This window comes from Falco rusticolus, chromosome 6, assembly GCF_015220075.1.
Source record: "Falco rusticolus isolate bFalRus1 chromosome 6, bFalRus1.pri, whole genome shotgun sequence".
NCBI lineage: Eukaryota > Metazoa > Chordata > Aves > Falconiformes > Falconidae > Falco > Falco rusticolus.
In genome coordinates, this window is record NC_051192.1 from 77,504,569 (window position 1) to 77,526,057 (window position 21,489).

The 21,489-nt window shown below is 37.7% G+C and overlaps 1 protein-coding gene across 6 annotated transcripts in view; it reads left to right on the top strand.

Moving 5' to 3' along the window:
• ADGRB3 (adhesion G protein-coupled receptor B3) overlaps window positions 1-21,489 on the top strand; it is a 466,021-nt gene that overhangs the window by 211,314 nt on the left and 233,218 nt on the right. For all 6 annotated transcript variants that reach the window (XM_037392627.1, XM_037392623.1, XM_037392625.1 and 3 more), the window contains one exon: window positions 16,592-16,786. In XM_037392627.1, the coding sequence (XP_037248524.1) occupies window positions 16,592-16,786 (195 nt within the window). The remainder of the gene's footprint in view (window positions 1-16,591; window positions 16,787-21,489) is intronic.

Consider the following 21,489-nt stretch of genomic DNA (forward strand, 5'->3'; position numbering starts at 1 on the left):
TACTCTTATTGCTGCACAAAAATTCAGTGTAGTTTAATACAAATTAAAGGAGAAAAGTGGATTTCTTTTACTCTTGGGAGCAGTTCACAAGGAAATTTTCTTCTCTTACATCTTTCTGCTTCTCAAAGTGAACAACAGCGTATTTAAAGAATGGTAGAAAATAGAGGTGAAGACCTATAAGGTCATCGCCTTGCAAATGTAGGCTTGTCCCCCCACGATACATATGTCAGCTCTATAAATCCCTGAAAATAGGGCTTTATAAGGAAGCTGCTGACAGACGGTGTTGCTATAATAAATATGTGTGCTTATGAAAGCATTTATGAGGTGCCTCAGTGCACTTAACTTACCCATAATGTTATTTTATGAACTCAGACCAGGAGTAGTGTGGGGTGTCACTCAGTTCTGTGAATGTTCCGGAAAATCTGAGTCTGAGCTGAATTCCTTTCATGTCTTACCTGAAATACATGAAACAAAAGTGGGTGTACAGTCTTCAGAACTGATATTTCTGAAGTTGATTTAAAGCTGTTGATATACATAATATACATACAGTAATTAATACATTAAGGCTGCACGCCTGGAGGAATACAGACAGGTTCCTGTCTCTCTGCCCCCCAAACAAGCCACACACGATCCAGAACCACCCCAGAAGTCATGTTGTGGAATTCACATGGTGCTGTGCCAAAGCAAATACTCTCTAAAGAAATTTCAGTTGCTTTATGCCAGGAGACAGAGAATACTGCCTTGACTACAAATCCTGCCAGCATGGCTACACGGGTTCTGGACTGGAAGCTTACAGTTATACTAGTACATAAATTAAACAGTGTGACTACCCAGGCTTAGGCAATGTCCTTGCAGTCATCCACACTATGTAACTGTTTTATCTATCAGCATACTCACTGACATGATTTAAGACCATACTGGAGAGTACTCTCCCAAACAATGCCTAGCGTCCCTTAGAGGATAGCATGGCAGAGAGACCATTCCTGACAGTCAATAAAACCATTGTTTTCTGGAACAGAGGAGAGGAAGAGAGTTTAGCTTGAGGCATACAAGCTGTCTGTGCTCATTGGCCTCAGGGCTAGACAATATTCCCATGGCTATTTTATTTGTCTGTATTTACTATTTATATAGTAAAAACAACTTACCTTTTGGCACCTTGGACTGTCAGTACAGAATTTCAAAGCTGCATGTGTCCCTCAGTGAGGCCACACCTAGAGTACTGTGTCCAATTCTGGACTCTCCAGTACAAGAGGGGTATGGTGTTATTGGAGCAAGTCCAGCAAAGGGCCACTAAGATGACTAAGGGACTGGATCCATCTCCTATGAGTAAGGGCTGAGAGAGCTGAAGCTGTTGAGAAGAGAAGGCTAAGGAGGGATCCTATTAATATATATAAGTACTAGAAGGGAGGGTACAAGGAAGCTGCAGCCAGCCTCTTTTCAGTGGTGGCCAGTGACAGAACAAGAGGCAATGGGCACAAACCAAAACACAGGAGGTTGTCTGAACATCAGAAAACACTTTTTCACTGGGAGGGTGACTGAACACTGGCACAGGCTGCCCAGGAGGTTGTGGAGTCTCCATCCGTGGAGACGTTCAAAAGCCACCTGGACATGGTCCTGGGCAACTGGGTCTAGGTGACCCTGTTTGAGCTGGGGGGTTGGACCAGATGACCTCCAAAGGGCCCTCCCAACTTCAACCTTTCTATGATTCTGTGTTTTTGTGCCTCCTATAACTCCAGAAATTGGAAATTCACACAAGGCAGAAATCCTGAAAAGTTAATTAATAGACTTCCACTCTAGTATCTGTATGATTTTTGCTTTCTTCCTAAAGATAACCTATTCCTACAAATGCTAACACAGGTTTTCAGCAGATGTCCACATTAAGCCAGAATTCTATGCTATATATAGTGCAGAATTTTATCACATAACCACAGGTGACTGGTCTCTGATGACTGCTTCTTTACTATAAGTAGCTACAGCAGGTTTACTGCCTCATGCAGAAAGCCTCTTGTATTTTTACAGTTTCTCTATTACTCACCTGGAGGAGATGGGACAAATTTCAATGCTTATATAAGCAGTATTAAAGTAGCAGAAACCCAGCTACTGCTGTGTGTTTTTCAGCTTTACTCGAGACCTGTATGGAGACCAATATGGTAGCTATGTAAATCATCCTAAAATGACACTATCTTTTAATCTCAAAATCCATTTGGAAGTCTATTTGCAAAGATGAAGAGTCAGTAAAGCCAAAAATACACTCACAATGATAAAGATAATATAGTTTGCTCGTAACCCCCAGCACCATGAATAATTTAGCTCTTTTTCCATCCACTTAACAGAATGTGCCAGGCAGAATTACTGTGTGTGCTTAGGATAGGCATGTACTGGCACTTCAGATGCAGAAGAAAGCAGGGTTTTCCACTAATTAAATGGAATTGTCTAGATATGTGGACCACTTTTTGATAACATACATGAATATTGTACTTAATATTCTATAGCAACAATTTCAGAGTAACTCACAATCTTTCATTAACATATCTCAACGTATGCTTGAGATCAGACTCTACTACATCTCCATTTTTTGTGGATGGGGAACTGAGTGAGACCAATTAAGTAGGAAATTTGTCTCTGCTCTTCTGAATTAGTGCCTAGCCACTGTTACTTCTTAATGTTCATACTTCTCCACGTGACAGCATAGAAAATCCCTGGCATGGTAAAAATATAACTACAGGGCCTCTGAAGAGACTCTACACTGGAACATGATGAGACAGTGAAGGGGAATGCTTTGGCTTGTGGAGTGGAGGTTGGCAGTCGGCTTACATCTTTCAAGGGCACAGTGCCCTACATGATATGTGTAGGAGGTTGAGTAAAAGTGGTTAAGAGGATGATGCTCTTCAGCTATGCCACAAATGTACAGCCTGTACTTTTGTGAGTTTATTTTACCTTGTGCACTATGGAATACAGGTCCCTTTTAAAACTAGGGATGATAATTAGATCTCTTTGAATAATGGAACCAATTAGTCATGAATAATTTATCCAGCATCTGGTACAAATCAGTCATCAAATGAATTCAACAAAAACTGTTTGACCAGTTTATACAACTGGTTGACTAACACAAAAAATTATTCACTGAACAAATTAAGGGACAAAAATGCCAAAATCCATGAAATAAACCCTTGGAAAATTATTTGGTTAGCTTTAATAATAATACTTAAAGAACTTAATTACGATCATTCTTACCAAAGCACTATGATTTGAAAATGCAAAGCGATAAATAGTTATGCTTTGCGTTCTGGAATCATGACCTAGATGATCAAATAATAACTTGATGAACAGAAAAAGAAACATCATAGATTATGTATCAGTTCTGTTGCCCTAGTGTGTTTGCAGTACCTGCAGCTTTGCATTACAAAAATGCTCTTAGTCAATCATTGTGTTTCAGGACTGTTGCCAGTTATCTTTGCAGTTAAGAAGGAATATTTTGTCCAGCGATGCACAATTTGTTAAATGTGTTCTAGAGAAAGAAATTACAGCAAAGAAAATCTTCCAAGTGTCCATTTTATTGTGGATGGAAATGAAGTCATAAGACTGAATAAGACCTAGTGGCAGAGGGTATCCTTTCTTCAGTTCCTGCTGGATAGTTCTTGGTCACATACTTATTACATATGCATCACCAGATTTTATTAATACGGAGGAATTTCACTGCTTTCTCTAATTCCAGATTATATTATCAGGAATTGAAGTTTTTTTCTCTTTTGTGGGTTAGACATGTTTTGGGTTTTTGGATTATTTTACCAAATCAATTACTGCTGTAGCAGAAGTTATGGACCTTGTTAAAGCCTATTCTCTCTTTTTACCTTTGGCAAATAGTTTCATTTTCTGAAAACTGAACTCCTTTGGTCTAACTAGCATATTTTAATTTTTTTTAAGAGTATCTGTTGTTAGTTTAATGGACTGTTATATATAGAAGCCAGATTAGGTGATGGTCTAATGACCCAAACTTAAACTGTATAATATTATGAAGTATTTTCCTCATTGCCTATTATATTCTTTTGATCTGGAAGCAGAAAATGGTCTGCCTAATAATTTTTCCTAAAATTGGTTACTTGAGCTAGTCTTTGGTTAATTCGGACTAGTATTTTCCAATACAATAAAAGAAAGATATCTCCAAAATATCCTGAAGTATTATTCTGCATATCTGAAATTTTATAAGTAGATCAGACATTACACAGCTCCACTGACTGAATACACTGTGAAGTTAGGTTTAGCATCACCATGAGAGATTGCAAACTGAATCTTGCGGCACAAATAAATTAAAGCAAAAGATGTACAGCATGTATTTTGGCTGCCACAGTCTAGCCAGCTGGGCTGTATAATTGATACTTTGAGACAGACCAAACTTCAAATTTAGTCTTTTGCATTTATTTCATTTCTAGGACTTCAAGTGTGTGTTAGTACTTGTTCTTGCTGTAACAATTGTTTAGTATATAGAGCAATATCTGATTTCTGCTTTGGTCTTTATTGCTTTCTTTTTTGGTAAGCCTAGAAAGGGACCATCATGATTAATTAGCATGACTTCCTGCATGACTTCTTGAACCAGCATAGGAAGACATCTAGTCTTTACTGTGAAAAGTAAATGCAGTGGAGAATGCATTCTCCAAGATTTCTTTTTTCCGATTTTCAATTCTCATGTTCTTGCAGGATTCAACCAGCATACCTCAAATGCGTTGGATCTGCTGAGAAATTTCATGCTCTACTGTGATGCTTTGATTTTTTTCTCCCCCTTTTTTTTTTTTTTTTCCCTCTCTAAATTCATTCATTTGGATAAACAGGGTAAAATCTTTCCTGAGAATAAGAAATTTTTACTATGATTGGATATGAGTGACTACAGGACCAAGAACAGAATCAGTAATTAGGAGCCCACAGGCCTACCTTAGGTGGTATCTGAGAAAAAAAGTGTCACTAAAATGTCTCAAGTAAGAGTTAATTTCATTTTCATACTCTCTTGAAGCCTATCAAATTTGGTACACTACAAGCGAGAAAACTAAGAAGCGAGACCCCAGCATTAGGAATATCCTACATCATGCTTTGTATGAACTGCTTCTGAGAGGCATAGCTAAAGACTTCATATATTCTTAAGCCATTCTATGGATGATAGCCAGCTAAATTAGGAAAAACCCACAACAAACAAAGCCAAACCAAACCAAAGAAGCCATTCAGCCCCTTCCCTAACCCCCCAAAACCCAGACCCCAAGATATAAAAGACTTGAATTAGAGCTAATGTAGAAAATGAAAGTGAGATTAATATAGTTTGGTATGGAAGAGCAAGGAGTTTTCATAGCTTATGAGGTCTTTATGAAATTAATATCTGAAGCCTGTATGACCCCTTTTAATGAAAACCATTAAAGAATCAAATCTTACCATGGAGTACTAAAAACTAATTTTGTGTAAATGGAGAAAATACTTGAATATATAGGGCTGTTTCTATTTTCTACTCTGTTATGCATGTATTCTGATTGCTAGGATTTATTGAATCAGAAAAAAAGATAATTTTGTGAGGGATCTGCTTAAAAAAATATTGGCAATGTATCATTGAGTCACCACACACTGGAATAGCCCTTTTGCCTAATATGAGACCTCCTCTAAATGGCTTTTGTACACTCTAGTTTAGAAGAGGTTTGTACTACACTCATAAGTAATGAGGAAAACTAAAGCCTGTCATCAAGACTCTTTGTTTCTGAAGGTCATCTCTGATGGTATCAGAAAACCTGTACTAACACAGCCCATTCTCTAAACCTACGTAGCACAGTTTTCAAACCTGGATGATGGAATTCTACATTTAGTTGCTCGATAAAAGTAAGGTACTAATTAGTGCCAATTTTGCTGATATAACACCTAAATCAAACACACATTCGTGCAAACTGGGCTGCTTTTCTATCACAAAGAGGAAGTTGGAAAACTGAAAAACCTCTTAACTCTTGAGAGTTAGGAAAAAAAAAATCTGCATATGAAATACCACACCGGTGTCAAGTTATTAGCACTTATGGAGGAGTATGGGAACTTATGCAGGTGAATCTTTGCATATCAAACTGATAATATAGCCAAAAAATGCATTTCTGCTGCTTCTAGTTCATACTATAATTTTGTTTCCCCTTTTCCACAGCAGCGTTATTCATAGTTTTGCAAGTGCTTGGCTAAAATATAATTTGATAAAAAGAACTCTGAGGTGAATAATGATTTGCTCAGCTGCAGCTCATTAGAGATGATTTTGTTTTTCCAAATTATATTACAAGGGCAGCGTATCAGCCTGTCCATGTACTCCTCACTGAAATGACTGCTTGCTGTACTCTGGGGAATGAAAGGCTTTCTCCTAAAAAATTTACTGCTTCTTTTTTGCTAGTTTAGCGCTTAATTTCTTTTTATATAAATGCAGAGCAAAGCAGCCAGGCTTAGTTTTGTAGATATGAATGTATAGGCCTCAATAACAACATTTTTGTTCTGCCTCAGCCTATCCTTACACTGGCATATGCCACTCTTCATCTCCACCCTCACAGCCTTTGATAGTCTGCAAGAGTCAGCTATGTTTTGTCACCTCCATACCTTGAAAGGAGGATGGCAAACTGTTTTCTCTCATCAGAAGGCAACTGATCAAGAGACTGTGGCAGGCAACAGTTTTCCTCTGCCTCATTAACATTTTCTCATTCTGCATGGGGGAAGATTAAAACTGCAGCAAAAATCTAATGACCAGTGAGTGTTGCTGTTTGCTTGATGGTGAGGGCATTCCTTTGGTAGTGAGAAAGCTCTGCCTGCTCTGCCCTGCCAATCTAATTACATGGACTGAAATGCTGGGGTTTTGAGAGATTTTAACACCATGTTATAAATTTAATACAGCTTTCTCTGTCTCCTAAGACATCTGCTTAACTCTGTAAATAAATCTGAATTTTGCCAAAGAGAGGAAATAACTCAATACCTCAGCCACTCATATGAAATATGTAATCTGAAAACCAACTGCTCCATCCCACCTCAATGGCTGTTTTTTTCCCATGACTGCCTGTATTATGATAGGCACCAGAAATGAGCAGCCCAGGATCAGGAGAGTGAAATTTGTTTAAAGCTGCTGTGGTACCTTCCTCATTCATGAAATTGTATCGCTTGACCTCGCTAACTTACACAGGCACCTCAGACCAGCCTGGCTGAACAGAGAGCTTTGGCTGCAGTTCAGGAAAAAAAAGGAGAGTTTATGACCTTTGGAAGAAGGGGCAGGCCACTCAGGAGGACTTACAAGGATGTTGTGAGGTTATGCAGGGAAAAAACTAGAACAGCCAAAGCCCAGCTAGAACTTGACCTAGCTACTGCCATAGAGGACAATAAAAAATATTTCTATAAATACATTAACAACAAAAGGAGGGCTAAGGAGAATCTTCATCCCTTACTGGATTAAGGGGGAAGCATAGTGACAAAGGATGAGGAAAGGTTGAAGCAGTTAATGCCTTCTTTGCCTCAGCCTTTAATAGCAAGACCAGTTGTTCTCTGGGTACCCAGCCCCCTGAGCTGGAAGACAGGGATGGGGAGCAGAATGAAGCCCCCATAATCCAAGTGGAAATGGTCAGTGATCTGCTGCACCACTTAGACAAACACAAGTCCTTGGGGCCTGAAGGTGTCCACCCAAGGGTACTGATGAACCCGGCAGAAATGCTCACCAAGCCATTTCCAATCATTTACCAGCAGTTCTGGCTAACTGGGGAGGTCCCAGTTGACTGGAGTTTAGCAAATATTTCACCCATCTATAAGAAGGGTCGGAATGAGGATCTGGGGAACAACGGGCCTGTCAGTCTGACCTCTGTGCCAGGGAAGGTCATGGAGCAGATCCATCTTCAGTGACATCATGTGGCACATACAGGACAACCAGGTGACCAGTCCCAGCCAACATGGGTTTATGGAAGGCAGGTCCTACCTGACTAACCTGATCTCCCTCTATGACAAGGTCACCTGCTTAGTGGATGAGAGAAAGTCTGTGGATGTTGTCTACCTGAACTTTAGGAAAGCCTTGGACACTGTCTCCCACAGCATTCTCCTGGAGAAACTAGCTGCTCATGGCTTGAAGAGGTGTACTCTTTTTCTGGTTAAGAAGCTGGCTGGCTGGCTGAGCCCAAAGAGTGGTGGTGAATGGAGTTACATCCAGATGGTGGCTGGTCACCAGTGGTGTTCGCCAGGGTGTAGTGTTGGGACCAGTTCTGTTCAATATCTTTTTCAGTGATCTGGACAAGGGGATTGAGTGCACTCCCAGCAAGTCTGCAGATGACACCAAGTTGGGGGGAAATGTTGATCTGCTTGAGGGCAGGAAGGCTCTGCAGATGGATCTGGGCAGGCTGGATCGATGGGTCAAGGCCAATTGTATGAGGTTCAACAAGGAGAAGTGCCAGTTCCTGTCCTGGGGTCACAACAACCCCATGCAACACTGCAGGCTTGGGGAAGAGTGGCTGCAAAGCTGTCTGGTGAAGAAGGACCTGAGGGTGGTGGTCAAAAGCCATGAATTGTCAAAAGTCAAAAGTCAAAGGAACATGAGCCAGCAGTGTTCCCAGCTGGCCAAGAAGGCCAATAGAATCCTGGCTTGTATCAGAAATAGTGTGGCCAGCAGCACTGACGTGCTGGAATGTGTCCAAAGAAGGGTAACAAAGCTACTGAAGGGCCTAGAGCATGTCTTATGAGGAGCAGCTGAAAAAACTGGAGTTGTTTAGCCTGGAGAAAAGCAGGCTTAGGGGAGACCTTATTGCTCTCTACAACTACCTGAAAGGAGTTTATAGCAAGGTGGGAGTTGGTCTCTTCTTCCAAGTAACAAGCAATAGGACAAGAGGAAATGAAGAAGGGGGATGGCATTGGAACAGGCTGCCCAGGGAAGTGTTTGAGTCACTGTCCCTGGAGGTATTTAAAAGATGTGTAGATGTGGTACTTAAGGACATGGTTTAGTGGTGAACATGGCAGTGCTAGGTTAACAGTTGGACTTGATGATCTTAAAGGTCCTTTCCAACCTAAATGATTTTATGATTCTATGATCTTGCCAACATACACATGCACCTCAGTCTTAGAGATGCGATACAGCAGGAGAAAACATTTACCTTCTATTCTGCATAAGCACATCACAACTTAATTCAACTGGATAAGTCACTTTTTTTCCCTTCTGCTTTTGAATATCTGCTTTTTAATAGCCAAACAATCCCACTTGTTAAAGTCCCCTCTGTCATCTCAGCATCCATAATCATCTTTCCATGTCTGCTTTACCAGAGTAATCTCTGTGTTAAATGAAACGTGCTTCTATGGTTTCTGCTGCTGCTGTGTTTGCTGCAGCAGCGAGCAGCTGAGTGTTCCCTGATCACATTGATATTCCAAACCAACCAACACTGCCAGCCAAACAGGTGAACTCCTCTAGGGCATGGCCAGAGGTAAAAAAAGACATGAAGGCCATTTAGGAACTCAGTAAAGAAAGAATTAATCTATTTTTCCTTAAAGTCTACCAGAACTGCAGGAACCTTCACTCCAACACAGCTGCAGAATGACCGCAAGAATTTGGCTAGGCAGTTAGAAGCAAAGAAGTAGTCACAGCATTTTACACTTACAGTCATTCCCCTGCTTTTTTTGTCCACTACTTATTTGCTGCGTTGCACCACCAAGTTTAAGCTCAGATTTGTTAAGTATATGAGGCGCAAAGGATTTTTCTGTTGCCTGTTACTTAATGCAGCAGTCCCATGCAGATATCAGGGCTCTGCAGTAATGCTGATTTCCTTGAAGAAACCATTCAGGTTTGTCCTGCAAACAGAAGTGAGTGTCATTGGAATGAATGAATAGAAACATAAATTCAAGTAAATACAGAAATTGGTTAAAATCAGATAAACATAAATTGAACCGGTTAATCAGAGCTTTGTGTTTTAGAGACAAATACTTACCAGGATGACCATGTTCCTTAAAAAAAGAAAGATAAGCCATTTGTAGTAAGTCCCTTTGTGACCCTCAGCCATTCAGTCAGTATGGAGAGCCATGAGACTTTACCTCAAGCAGTGTTATGTCTGTCATAGAATGAAAACACCCCTCTCAGAGTTCTCATTCTCTTTTTCATTTCAACTCTTGCTCTTGTCATGTTGCATTATACATAGATTACACAAATGTTGAAGACATGCCCTCTGGTTAAAAAAGGAAACAACAGTAACAACAACAAGATCTCTCACACAGCATACCAACGTGAGTAGGATTTAATCACAGATAATTGAAGCATTTAATAGCAGTACTTAAAATAATAATAGAAGTCCTGGTCAACAAACACAGTGATAAGTATAAGAAGAAAGAAAACACACAAGCCTCAAAGAAATGTTCTCCTTAGTTAGTGATTATTCATTTCTTATTCCTAGAGCCATTTGTTACTCTACTGAAGAGCAGTCTAATCTATTGAAAATGTCTGATAAGATGTTTTATTGAATCCATGCAGATATCGAAATACTGAAACATTATAATGACTTTGTCACCTATTTGGTGGTTATATCTCAAGGACTGGAATGAGTGACAATGTTGTTGATGATGTTGTTAAAAAAAGAATTTTGGAACAGGTTGAAGTGGCAAAAAAAAATATCTCTTGAGCAAAATAATAGGAGTTCTTGTGAAAGAGGGTACGGAAAGAACCAAGCATCCCTCTGAGCTGTTCACATTCTCCTAACACATTCTAATCTGTTAAAATGTTCACTTTCTAAAAACATGTTAAACTTCCACAGATAGGAGATGATTTTTTCCGAAGATTCTTCAGTACACCTCATCACATATAGAACGGCACATACGATTTCTCTGGCATCTGTACAGAAATTCAGTTTGCCTGTGATGGATGTCTAGAACAACATAGGATTCTGTGTGATTAAGCTGGCTCCTTTTCTCTAAAAACAAATCCCTGTTTTAAGGCATATTTTACCTGGAGAAAATCTGGAATTCTATGACAGAGGGATAACTGTATAGAGTGAAACAATCCTAATTTTTCTTTTCATCAATGTAAATTTAGGATAAGCTCCTTTATAGCACAGATATGCAGTGATTTACGCTGAGTGCACAGAGGAAGACTGAGGCAAAGTATCTGCAGAAACTTGGTGCGGCAGATTGGACACCATAACAGTGGATAAATGCAGGAAGATAGTTCAGTTCAGGGCACTCCTGAAAATTTGTCATTTGTGGTTGGGGTAAATTACAGGAGGCTTTAGTTTGGGTTCCAGAATATTTGCAGAGACCCATTACAGAATTACAGAACTGTAAAGAAATTCATGAGATCATCCATCCCAAACTTCTCTCCCCTGAGTATCAGCAATATTTGTGTTATTCCAGGATTTTGTTTTTCTTGACTGTTACTACAGTCTCCAACATGGAATACTGTATAGTCTCTTCAGGTAAACTCTGGCTCATAATTTCTTTTACAGCTGAAAAGTTTTCCTTAATATATATCCTTAATCTTCCTTGACACAATGGATACGACTTACTTTCTCCCTTTTCTGTTATAAACAAAGTAAGTATATGACTGCCTTCCTGTCTGCAGAAAGTGTTCTACTATTAGTGTCTTATCACAATCTAGATTGAGACTACTAACTAATTTCACTGATGACAAAGTGGAAAATTATTTTGTGTTGCTTTAGCAATCTCCTTCATAAAGTGTTGAATGTATAGGAAAGGAAAAAGGCTCCTATATGACATTAGGTTATAAATACTCAACACATACCTGAACATGTATAGCTGTTTAGACCTTTATTTTATAGCATCTTTAGACCTTACTCTGTTTCTTTTAAAAGATGCATGAAATAATATTTTTGAACACTGAGACAGCCTGAAAATAAAGACATTGTAAATAATTAATTGTATTAAGGGGAAGTAAATGAAACTTCCCAAGTTTGTGCTAAAATAGTTAAAGGACTATCTGTTGATAATCAGAAAAAAACACCCTGTAAATATGTTTTTCGTAAACCCGATAGGAAGGGCTTTCTCACAATGACATCACATTACAGTTTAAATATCAACGTGCCGCATGAGTTAGTTCAGTGCAGGATTATACCTATGGGAATATTTCATCTGCCAACAATATATTTTCTGCCTTTCTAATTTATGTGCCTAACTTTAAGCACACAGACTTCAGCATTTTGGTTCCAGCCTTCATGGACCTCAATGCTGGTAACTACAAAAGTAAGTGTAATGCAAAATCATTAATTAATATTTATTTTGGGGTGAGGGTGGGGTAGTAGTATTAATTCCAGCCTCAAGACTAGGAGCCACAGAGGTCATGTGATGTGATTCAGAGAATTCAAGATTTCAGGTGCTCAGGGTTGTTGTTTAGGGGAATCAACACTCTCAAGAGCTTTTAGATTTCTGGTACAGTTGTGTAATTCAGGTGGCTATTTCAGGTGATGTGAATATTCCTTCCTGTTCTGCATCCTAAGGTCATTATGAAAAAAGTTTTACAAAATATTAGTGTTGGGTTCTGGAGGTGCAAAGTAAAGTGGTTTCCAGATTATGAGCAATTTCAGGATGTATTTTTATTTCAAACTATCTTTCCTCACTTCTATATAAGGCTTCCTAATTCAGGTTCTTACAGTCCCCACTACCATAAAATGTATTAATCGCATCATTAGTAATACCTGGCCATGAATCCAATATAATCTTAAAAAATAATGAAAAAAGGATGGTGGTATACTTACTCTTCAAATTAATCATTCTTTTCAACCCTTTATAGGTTTCTTGAGGGTTCATTGTTTTCTGTCCTTTTAAACCATGTCTAGCTGCTAAGTTTGCAATAATTATTGTGCAGTAATAAATTTATACTCCAATGTTGGAGACCTAGGAGCTCTGACTTTGTAAAGAAGCATTTTTATTATATCATACTTTCTGATAAATTGAGGGACAAAGGTAGTTGGACCCAGAGTCAAAGTCCAGTTAAACATTTCAGTAATTTTTCAAGTATGCAGCCATATACTGCAGGCAGCTAGAGGTTGGGCTGACAACTGAAGTATCACTTTAACAGCTGCTTCATTTCACTATCTCTCGGCTCATAAACTTTATTTTTAATGAGCCTGCCTGTAAGACCACTAAAAAATGACCTTCACAGAGAACTACAAGGACCTAAAGTGGTGGCCAAAATAGCTTTCTTGGAGAACGCATATCACAGTGACCGCAGCATAGAAAATAAGCAGTATGTTGAGAAAGACAATAAACTAACTACTGATGAGTATATTGTATATTTTCACACTGAAAGATTCTTGTGGTAGCTGTGCAAATAATCCGCTATGTTCAGCTCACATTAATCTGGACATCTTTACTGGTTTTAATAGTGTTGCACCAGTTTACATCAGACTGAATGGGCTATGATTTTAAAGTTGTGTTTAGGAGCTGTAGGCTGTCTTACAAGAAAATACATTAGGTAATACACTGATAATAAAGAGTCTGCTAATTCTTACCCCGCGCTGCACATTGCTTGCCAGTCTGTAGTTGAAACTTTCTACTAATTAATTCTGATTTTCACCCACTTTCCTAACCTAAATACATTGCAAACTTCTGTTTTGTTATGCTATTTCTAAGGCTATTCTGCCAGTCTAACTGAAGGCAGTGTGGACTTGGAGGGGTAGCTCAGGATCAGGGAAAGGAATTTCTGGGCTGGAGCTTGAGAGGATGACGAAAAGGTGTCCGTGAGGCTGTGTATGAGTGGTAGGGCCCACAGGAGGAAGGGTACTTGTGCTAGGAAGCTAAGCTTTCTGGGTATGCTATTTAAGAAAAAAAAAAAATGTCCAAATTGAGCTGTAATCTAAAAGCCAATAATTCTGAGGTGTTTTAAACCACCTTCACCACAACTCTGGCTACTTCTGAAGTAGGTGTAACAATTTAGTCCTGTGGCATTGCGAGTACTTCCTAGACCTTTTTTATCATTGCATACAAAAGCGTTCAAAATGTCTTGCTGAAGCATTAAAGGGTATACTACAGCTCCCGCTTCTGTTGCTAGAGATCTGTAAAAGTTTTCACTGAAAACAGAACTTTATTTGCTCAAAAGCCTAAAAACCAGTCAAAATTAGTATAATTTTAATTTATTATTTGCATTACAAAAGCCACTGAGACCAAGGCTCCAACCACAAATTGGCCCCTGCCATCTTTAAAATGTGAATTTAAATCTAGCAGGAGCATGGAAAAACAAATGGGTAGGTGAACATACAGATGAAGCAAAAGGAAGCAAAACAATGCAATATAAAATAGCATGCTAAATAGTTTGACAGCTTTCCTACCAGTGTTTTATAGAAGCATAAATGCACAGTAGAGTTTTTATGAGGACTGATCACTTTGCTGGTCTTACTAGAATTAAAAGAACATCTTTGTTATATCTTAAGCTCTACTTCAAGTTGTGTGATGCCTTTCCCATGGTAAATCCTGAGGCACATGTTAGATCTGGGAGCTCAGCTTTATGGACTGTCTTTTATGTTGTATGTCTTTTGGGCTTGACTGAAGATGCACTGAACATTGTTAATCCTCAGGATCTGGAAATACACTCTAGGGGTCAATGAACAGGTGGATGAGTTTCAGCAAAAGCTCTGCTTCTCTGTGTTACTGTGCTAGCTGAGGCTCTTTTAATTTGCTATCCAGACACAAGAGTGGATGAGGCAAATGGCAACATTTCACAGGAAAAAATCATAGATCAAATTGCTGTTTGTTTCCTCCCAAGAAAGTAGTTTATAATGTTATGTATATAGTATCAGATCCCTGAATTTAGTCAAATGAATTTTCTTCCATTCTCACCTTTTTCTCCAGTTATTTTCCTACAAGATTACTTTCAAAGCTTCCTTCTAAAATCAATAGAATCTGCGCAAAAGGATTTCTGGAAGCAAGCTTCTTGCCTAAATACTTATTACAGTACTCTAAAGACTGAGGGAGATATTTCTGCTGAAGTATTTGTTAAAAAATTCCAATTAACTGCCTCAGTTCTCCTCACTGAAATTTTTTGTTGAAAATATTTGATCATATAATTGTGCTTGTACCTCTGTATTCATGGTATAGAGTAGCCTCACTTACTGTCCATGCTGCAGCAGGCATGTCTTCTTCCAAGTCTTAAGTGGTTTGGACAAGCCTGTTGTGGTCCATAACAATCCCCAGCTGCTATAAGATGACTTAAGACCATAGATACAACTCAAAGCAGCCACTTTCACCAGCCCCAGCTGTGTTTCAATCCATGACTGCTTGAGAATGTGACCAAAACGTGGTGCAGAAGCATGAAAATAACCCTATTTAGATCACTAATGTCAGAGGATGGTTGATTTTTTTTTAATTGCTTTCATAAAAGTTATTTTGAACCCCTTTAATTTATTTACTCTTTTTACTATATGTTCTATCATTTTATTTGTTTGTTTTTAATCAACCCCCATATATCCACACAAAGTGGCTGGGGAGATCTGGAAGTGACAAAAAGTATCTTTACACTCTTCCTTCTACTTCATCACATTATGTTACATTAGTTATGCTTCCCTCTCTATGTCAGTAGTAAGGCCAAGTTGTAAAGCAATTGGAGATACACTTACAGACATGGTGTCAGCATTTTGGTTGCCAGCTGTGCAGAATTTTCTCTTCAGCCCTCCTGCTTAGAGTGACATCTGTCTCAGGTCATTTATCTTTTCTTCAAATTAGCATCAATTTGGAAGAACTTGTGTTTGTATACATAAATTCATATGCATATTTAAAAATAGGTTGTTTAAGCCATGCACTTTTTTTAGCCTTGGCTGGCCTTTTGACATATTTGTGCTACACTATGCATCTTCCTGGGATGCAGAGTCAGCTTTAAGAATTAATCAGATCCACAAGTTCATCTTCTAAGGATTCTTCTACCAGTATATACATTTTGGATTACCTTTATCACTGTACAGATCTGCTGGGAGAGCTACAGCTAAAGTATGCTCTCTTGGTTGATACACAGGAGCAATTCACAATTTAACTTGAATTTGTTGAAAAAAAGAACAGGATTTTTCCAAGTTAACATCTTTGTTTTGTTAGTACTACAGAAGAGAGCACCATAATCAGCTTCCACTTGTATTAACTACCATCACTCTTCTATTAACTAGCCGTTCTGGGCTGGCAGAGATGAAGAGTATACTTTCCTATGGTAAACCAGATTGTAAGGACTTCCTTACCATTTCCCCCTTTCAGAGCTCTGAGTTTTTTAATGAGTGGCAGCAGTGGTTGTGCAGCTGTTCCTCTGAGGACAACTAGTTCCTTGCTCCATTATAGCAGAGATTAAAGCTGCAGTCCAACCCGTGGAGTTCCTTTGGTAACATGGATGCTGAGAAATTATTGGTCCAAAGAGAAGCAAAGGGGTGAAATATGACAACTTCAGAATCTTTCAGTATGAAGTCCATGATTCTCTGATAAACATAACAATGCTGTCATCATAGTCTACTATTTTGTCTTCTCCCTAACAGGAAGAACTTTTGTATAATGGCTTTCATATTTAATATAAAAAGCTTTAATATTCAATATTTTTGGCTATGTTTAGAATTTATCATACCTTTTTCTCAGTAGAGTAGGTTCTGATATTAATTTTGTTTTTCTGAAACAGATTAAAGAGCACCTTGCCAAGGGACAGAGGATGTTGGCTGGTGATGGTATGTCCCAAGTAACCAAGACACTACTGGATTTAACTCAGAGGAAAAATTTTTATGCAGGGGACCTTCTGATTTCTGTGGAAATACTCAGAAATGTTACAGACACATTTAAAAGAGCAAGTTATATCCCTGCATCTGATGGGGTGCAGGTAAGAGAAACATTGTAAGGGTAATGTTTCAATTGATGGGCATTTATGTCAGTATACTGCATGTCACCCACTTTAACCACTGAGATAACTAAACGTTCTGAATAATAAAAATAAACATTGTTCACATAAAAGTATGAAACAATTGTAAAATAGGAAAAGGCTCAGATACATTTAATGAGACAAATATCCAAAACAGCGCAGCAAGTGAAAAATGTGCAATTCTTTCTTTGTAACATTTATTTCAGTATTTTTCTCTTTCAGCGTTTGGTTTGATTGATAGGGATGTGTTGGTCTTAGTTGTTTTTATTGCACTAAGCCATTCACTAGTGTTGTTTGCCCTAGTTCATTTCAGTTCAAAATCTATCCACAGTGTTTAGTTATGTAATTCTGGCATTGCTTCTTCATCAGTTCAAATAAATAAAGCTCATTAAAAGTGCACAGGAGTGATGGATAGTACATTTGGTATGAATTTTCTACTTCACGTGTTAGTTTAACTCTTCTCGTGCAAGAGGCCAATTAAAATATTTTCAGAACGAAACCCATGGTAATTAGTTCTATATAATGGGCTGCACAACTTACTGTGTAATGTTCATTCAAATAAAAATTTCTCAAGGCTTCTAGATGAGGATATTTGTTCCATCTATATCTGAGAATTTTAGACACTTTTCAAAAACTGTAGATCTACTGAAAAAGAATTGTAAGAAGGTAGATGTATGTATTATTTATGAAAAAGTTTCATGATCATTCATAAATAACTAATGAAGTTATTAATGCAGGTCATGTGTACATATTTGTTTGTGTAAAGGTAAGCATACATTATAAATACACTTTGGAATAAATGTATGCAGATAAATGGAGGCATCTTGGAAAAGACAATTTTTCCAGAGTTAGGTTTTCAAAAGCTTTCTATTATATTTTCAGGTTTCTTGTTTTTCTGTGTACAGATAAAAATAACTTCTACAATAAAGACAAAATTTCTTCTGAAATATTTTCACGTACTCAGTGATCTGATAGCCCAATGTGACTTTTTCATGGTTCACAAACTATAGAAATCTTTGGTAGAACCAGCCTTGAGAAACTGCTTGACACAAGTGATTTTGTTCATGAGCTTAGCAGATAAGGTCATTTGCAATTTACATACATTAGAATTTGATTCTTTTCCTGCTAATGACAGTGCCAAAAGTTCTGTTCACTTCAGCAATGTAGAGCTGTTTCCACAATTTGTTAATAGTATTCTGGCAGAACTTGGCAAAATGATTAGTACTATTTTATTAATTTTTGACTAATCATTTTGAAGTGAAGAAATGGGAAAAGGCAAAAATTGGTAAGCCATATTGTGAAGGAAATAAAGGATTTCTCAAACCAAAGAAATAACTATATTTTAGGTTTTAGATGCCTAAATACCAAGAGCTCTCAAATCCCAGCTGGAAAAAAAAAGGCACTGAAATTCAAACAAAACAAACAAATTCTGAAAAAACCCAAATTGCAATCTAAGGTAAAATTAAAAAGGCAATGCAGTGTTCAGAAAAGTAAGTTAAATCAGAATTAAGCATATGTTTTGCACAGAGGATATATTAAGCAATGTTCCTGTTACTGACTTCTGCTGATATAAAATGAAATCCTCGCTTAGTAACATCAATTTAAATTTTACTGTCAATTCCTGAGAAACCATGATTTTCCCATATGTAAACATATGTCATATGCTACCATACTCTGGAGGATTATATTTAATTTTTATTTTCTCTATCACACATTTTCATACTTTCTAGTCCATCATCAAAGTGACAAAGAGGTAAAATGAAACTAATTTGCACAAAAATACTGAAATTGTTCTCTCTGAGGAAACTCTGTGTGGTGTTCTAATTCTATTCAATTTTTTCACTAGGTAAAGAGTAGTCTTTCTTAAGTGTTGAGTTATTGTTTTAAAGAAATTATCAGAAAAGCATGAGTGAGGCTTAAAATCCCTGAAAGTCATAGTTTATCATTTCACATGATGTCAGAAATAATTACCCGTGAATTATGGGTAATATAATTTTTTAAGGTCCATACAAAAATAACATTCCATCTTCCATTAAAACTGAGAAAAGTGTATATTGTGTGGGTATATTTTTTTCTTATACATTCCATCTATCTCGATAGTCCCTCAACTGCCTGTAATGTCTGGCTTATATCTTTACCAGTGCAAAACATGTGTTTCAGAGACTCCATAGCAAAAAGAACAAACAGAAAAGTGAGATTAACTGAAAATTTCAGGCTAATTACTGCAAAACAAAGATGCCACTGACTGATGTGCTGCATAGAAAATGCCACTTTGTTTAGGCAGACAGATACTAAGAGCAAACCAAAATTTTTTAAAGCATGCATGTCTAGTGCCAAGTTATTTATTATATATATGACTGTTTTTCTTTCTGAATATTTTAATCTTCATTGCAATAATATTTATGTATACATAGCTATACAGTGTCAGGAAGAAAAATAACGATGTATGGGGCAGTTAAACAACATGGACAGTATTCTGCGTTAGTGGCTGAAAACAGCAGTACAGTAGCAGAAATAGCAGAATACAAGAGTCATGCAATTCTTCTACAATAAAATGTCTTTCTCTTAATATTGAAATTACTTTAAAACACACTGTGTAGGTATACTGAGGCTATGAGATGACCACTGTGCTATTACTTGTGTAAAAAGGATTCTACATGGAAAATTATTAAAAATTTAAATAGGTATAATGTAAGCAACATTTTGAAACACTTTCCAGAAGTGGTCTAAGAGTTCTTGAGCTACCTTCTAAGGACAGGATGGCAGGAAAAGAACTAACTTTCAGGACAGGATGGCAAAATATACAGTCCCCTGATCCAGCAACCAACAGGAAACAAGGTTTCTCCCCACAGAAGTTAGAGCAGTATAATCCCATTTATATTAGCCACAGGGACCATTGCTGTCAGTCAGGGATTAACAGGATTGCCCAATGCTTTCCCCCCTCCACCTTCCGCCTTACACACACACACCCTCCCTATGCTGAAGTCCAAAAGTGGAGGTGACTTAAGGCTATCCATTAATTCGTCCTAGGGAGAAATTCTTCTCTAGCTGTATAAAAGGATTTACGACAGCTTTATGCCTGCAGAGAGGGTCAAAGAATTTGAACTGGAACAGAGAACTGCAGCCATTGTATCACAAAAGAAAAAGATTGAAAGGAAGGAAATTAAATTAGGAAAACATAATTGTCCATTCCTGACTGTAACTGGCAAAAGCCTGGACAAAAATAAAGGACTTCAAAATTTGGCTGTGGCTGTCACATTTTCTACAGTGGCCAGTTCAGTAATACGTAAACCCCACTATGAAAGGAAGGAGCTTGATTCTACAGGGAGGTCCAGTGTTTACTGCAGTAATACCACCAAATCACATCCATAATGCTTCTAAAATTTAGCCTTCATATCTGTCAGTCATTTTACTAAAGGGCAGTGTTGTTTCTTGCAGCATGAATGCAATGAACAAGAGAATAGTCAAAGTAGATGAAAGACTTTTTAATCCCTATTCCCCTGACACATTTATTGGAGTGCAAAATATCTGTTCATTATGGAAGCAGCAAAGCCATTTAATCGTTTATCTGTTTAATTCACAAACCACTGGTATTGCTGACTGAAAAGTCTTCATACATCTCAGCCTCCACTTCTACCATAAATATGACATCAACCAGGGATAGAAACAGAGAAAAAAAAAAAAGATCTCAAGAAGGAAGATATTCTTGTCACTTGGTTTATATACATCATATATGGTTTATTGGCAAATACAAAGTATGTATTAAAACAGTACTGCTCATCTTTTGTTTGTGCTTGAGTCTAGGATTGTTTATAAACTTGTCACATATATTTCTGTTAATTATTGGTGATTTTAGTGCTTTCCCATAACCAAAATAAAAATTAAATATGATGAACACATAACATTACTAGCAAAACCATGTAATTTGTCATCTGCAAGAAACATTTATAACTCCTGAGTGTTTTTCAGGCAATCTAGGCTAGTCTCAGATAGATCTCATTACACGGACATGGATACTTTTGTAATTAAGGCTTAGACTGTTTCTGCAGAGGAATTGGTGGCTGCAATGTAGTGCAAAACCAGCTTTGAACCAGCTCCTTAGTATGATAAATTGTCCCACACTGAGCTCCATGCTGCTGCAGTTAGACTGCTGATGGCACCCTAACAAGTTCGAGTTAGCTAAAATTTCTGTCCACTGCTTCTACACAGTATTACACTGGAAGAGTGCAGAACTATCATGTTTTAAAAAGTGTTTTCCTCAGGCAAATACCCCCAAAGGCTGCCTCTGCGTAGTAGAACTCTTTGCCAAAATCATAATGGCCTAGAGTAGATGTGGTTATACTGCCATGAAACTTCTTTGGTCAGTATAGTATATTTTACTTGAGGGACCAATAAAGCAGTACGTATTTCCTAGTTGAAGTTGCATTTATGCAATTATGATTTTCCAACCTGGTTAAACTGACAAATCCTTTGTAATGAATACTAACTGTAACTTTTCATTATGTTTTATTTTGCTACTGAATACCTGAAAGAGATTAAATTTATTCTTAGTATATAAGCAATATGTAGCTACATTTTCCTCTTTTTATGTTCAGCTTGATGGGAAATTTCCCTTCTGTATCACTGCAAATTGGATCAAACCATGAGAACATTTTTCTTTTATG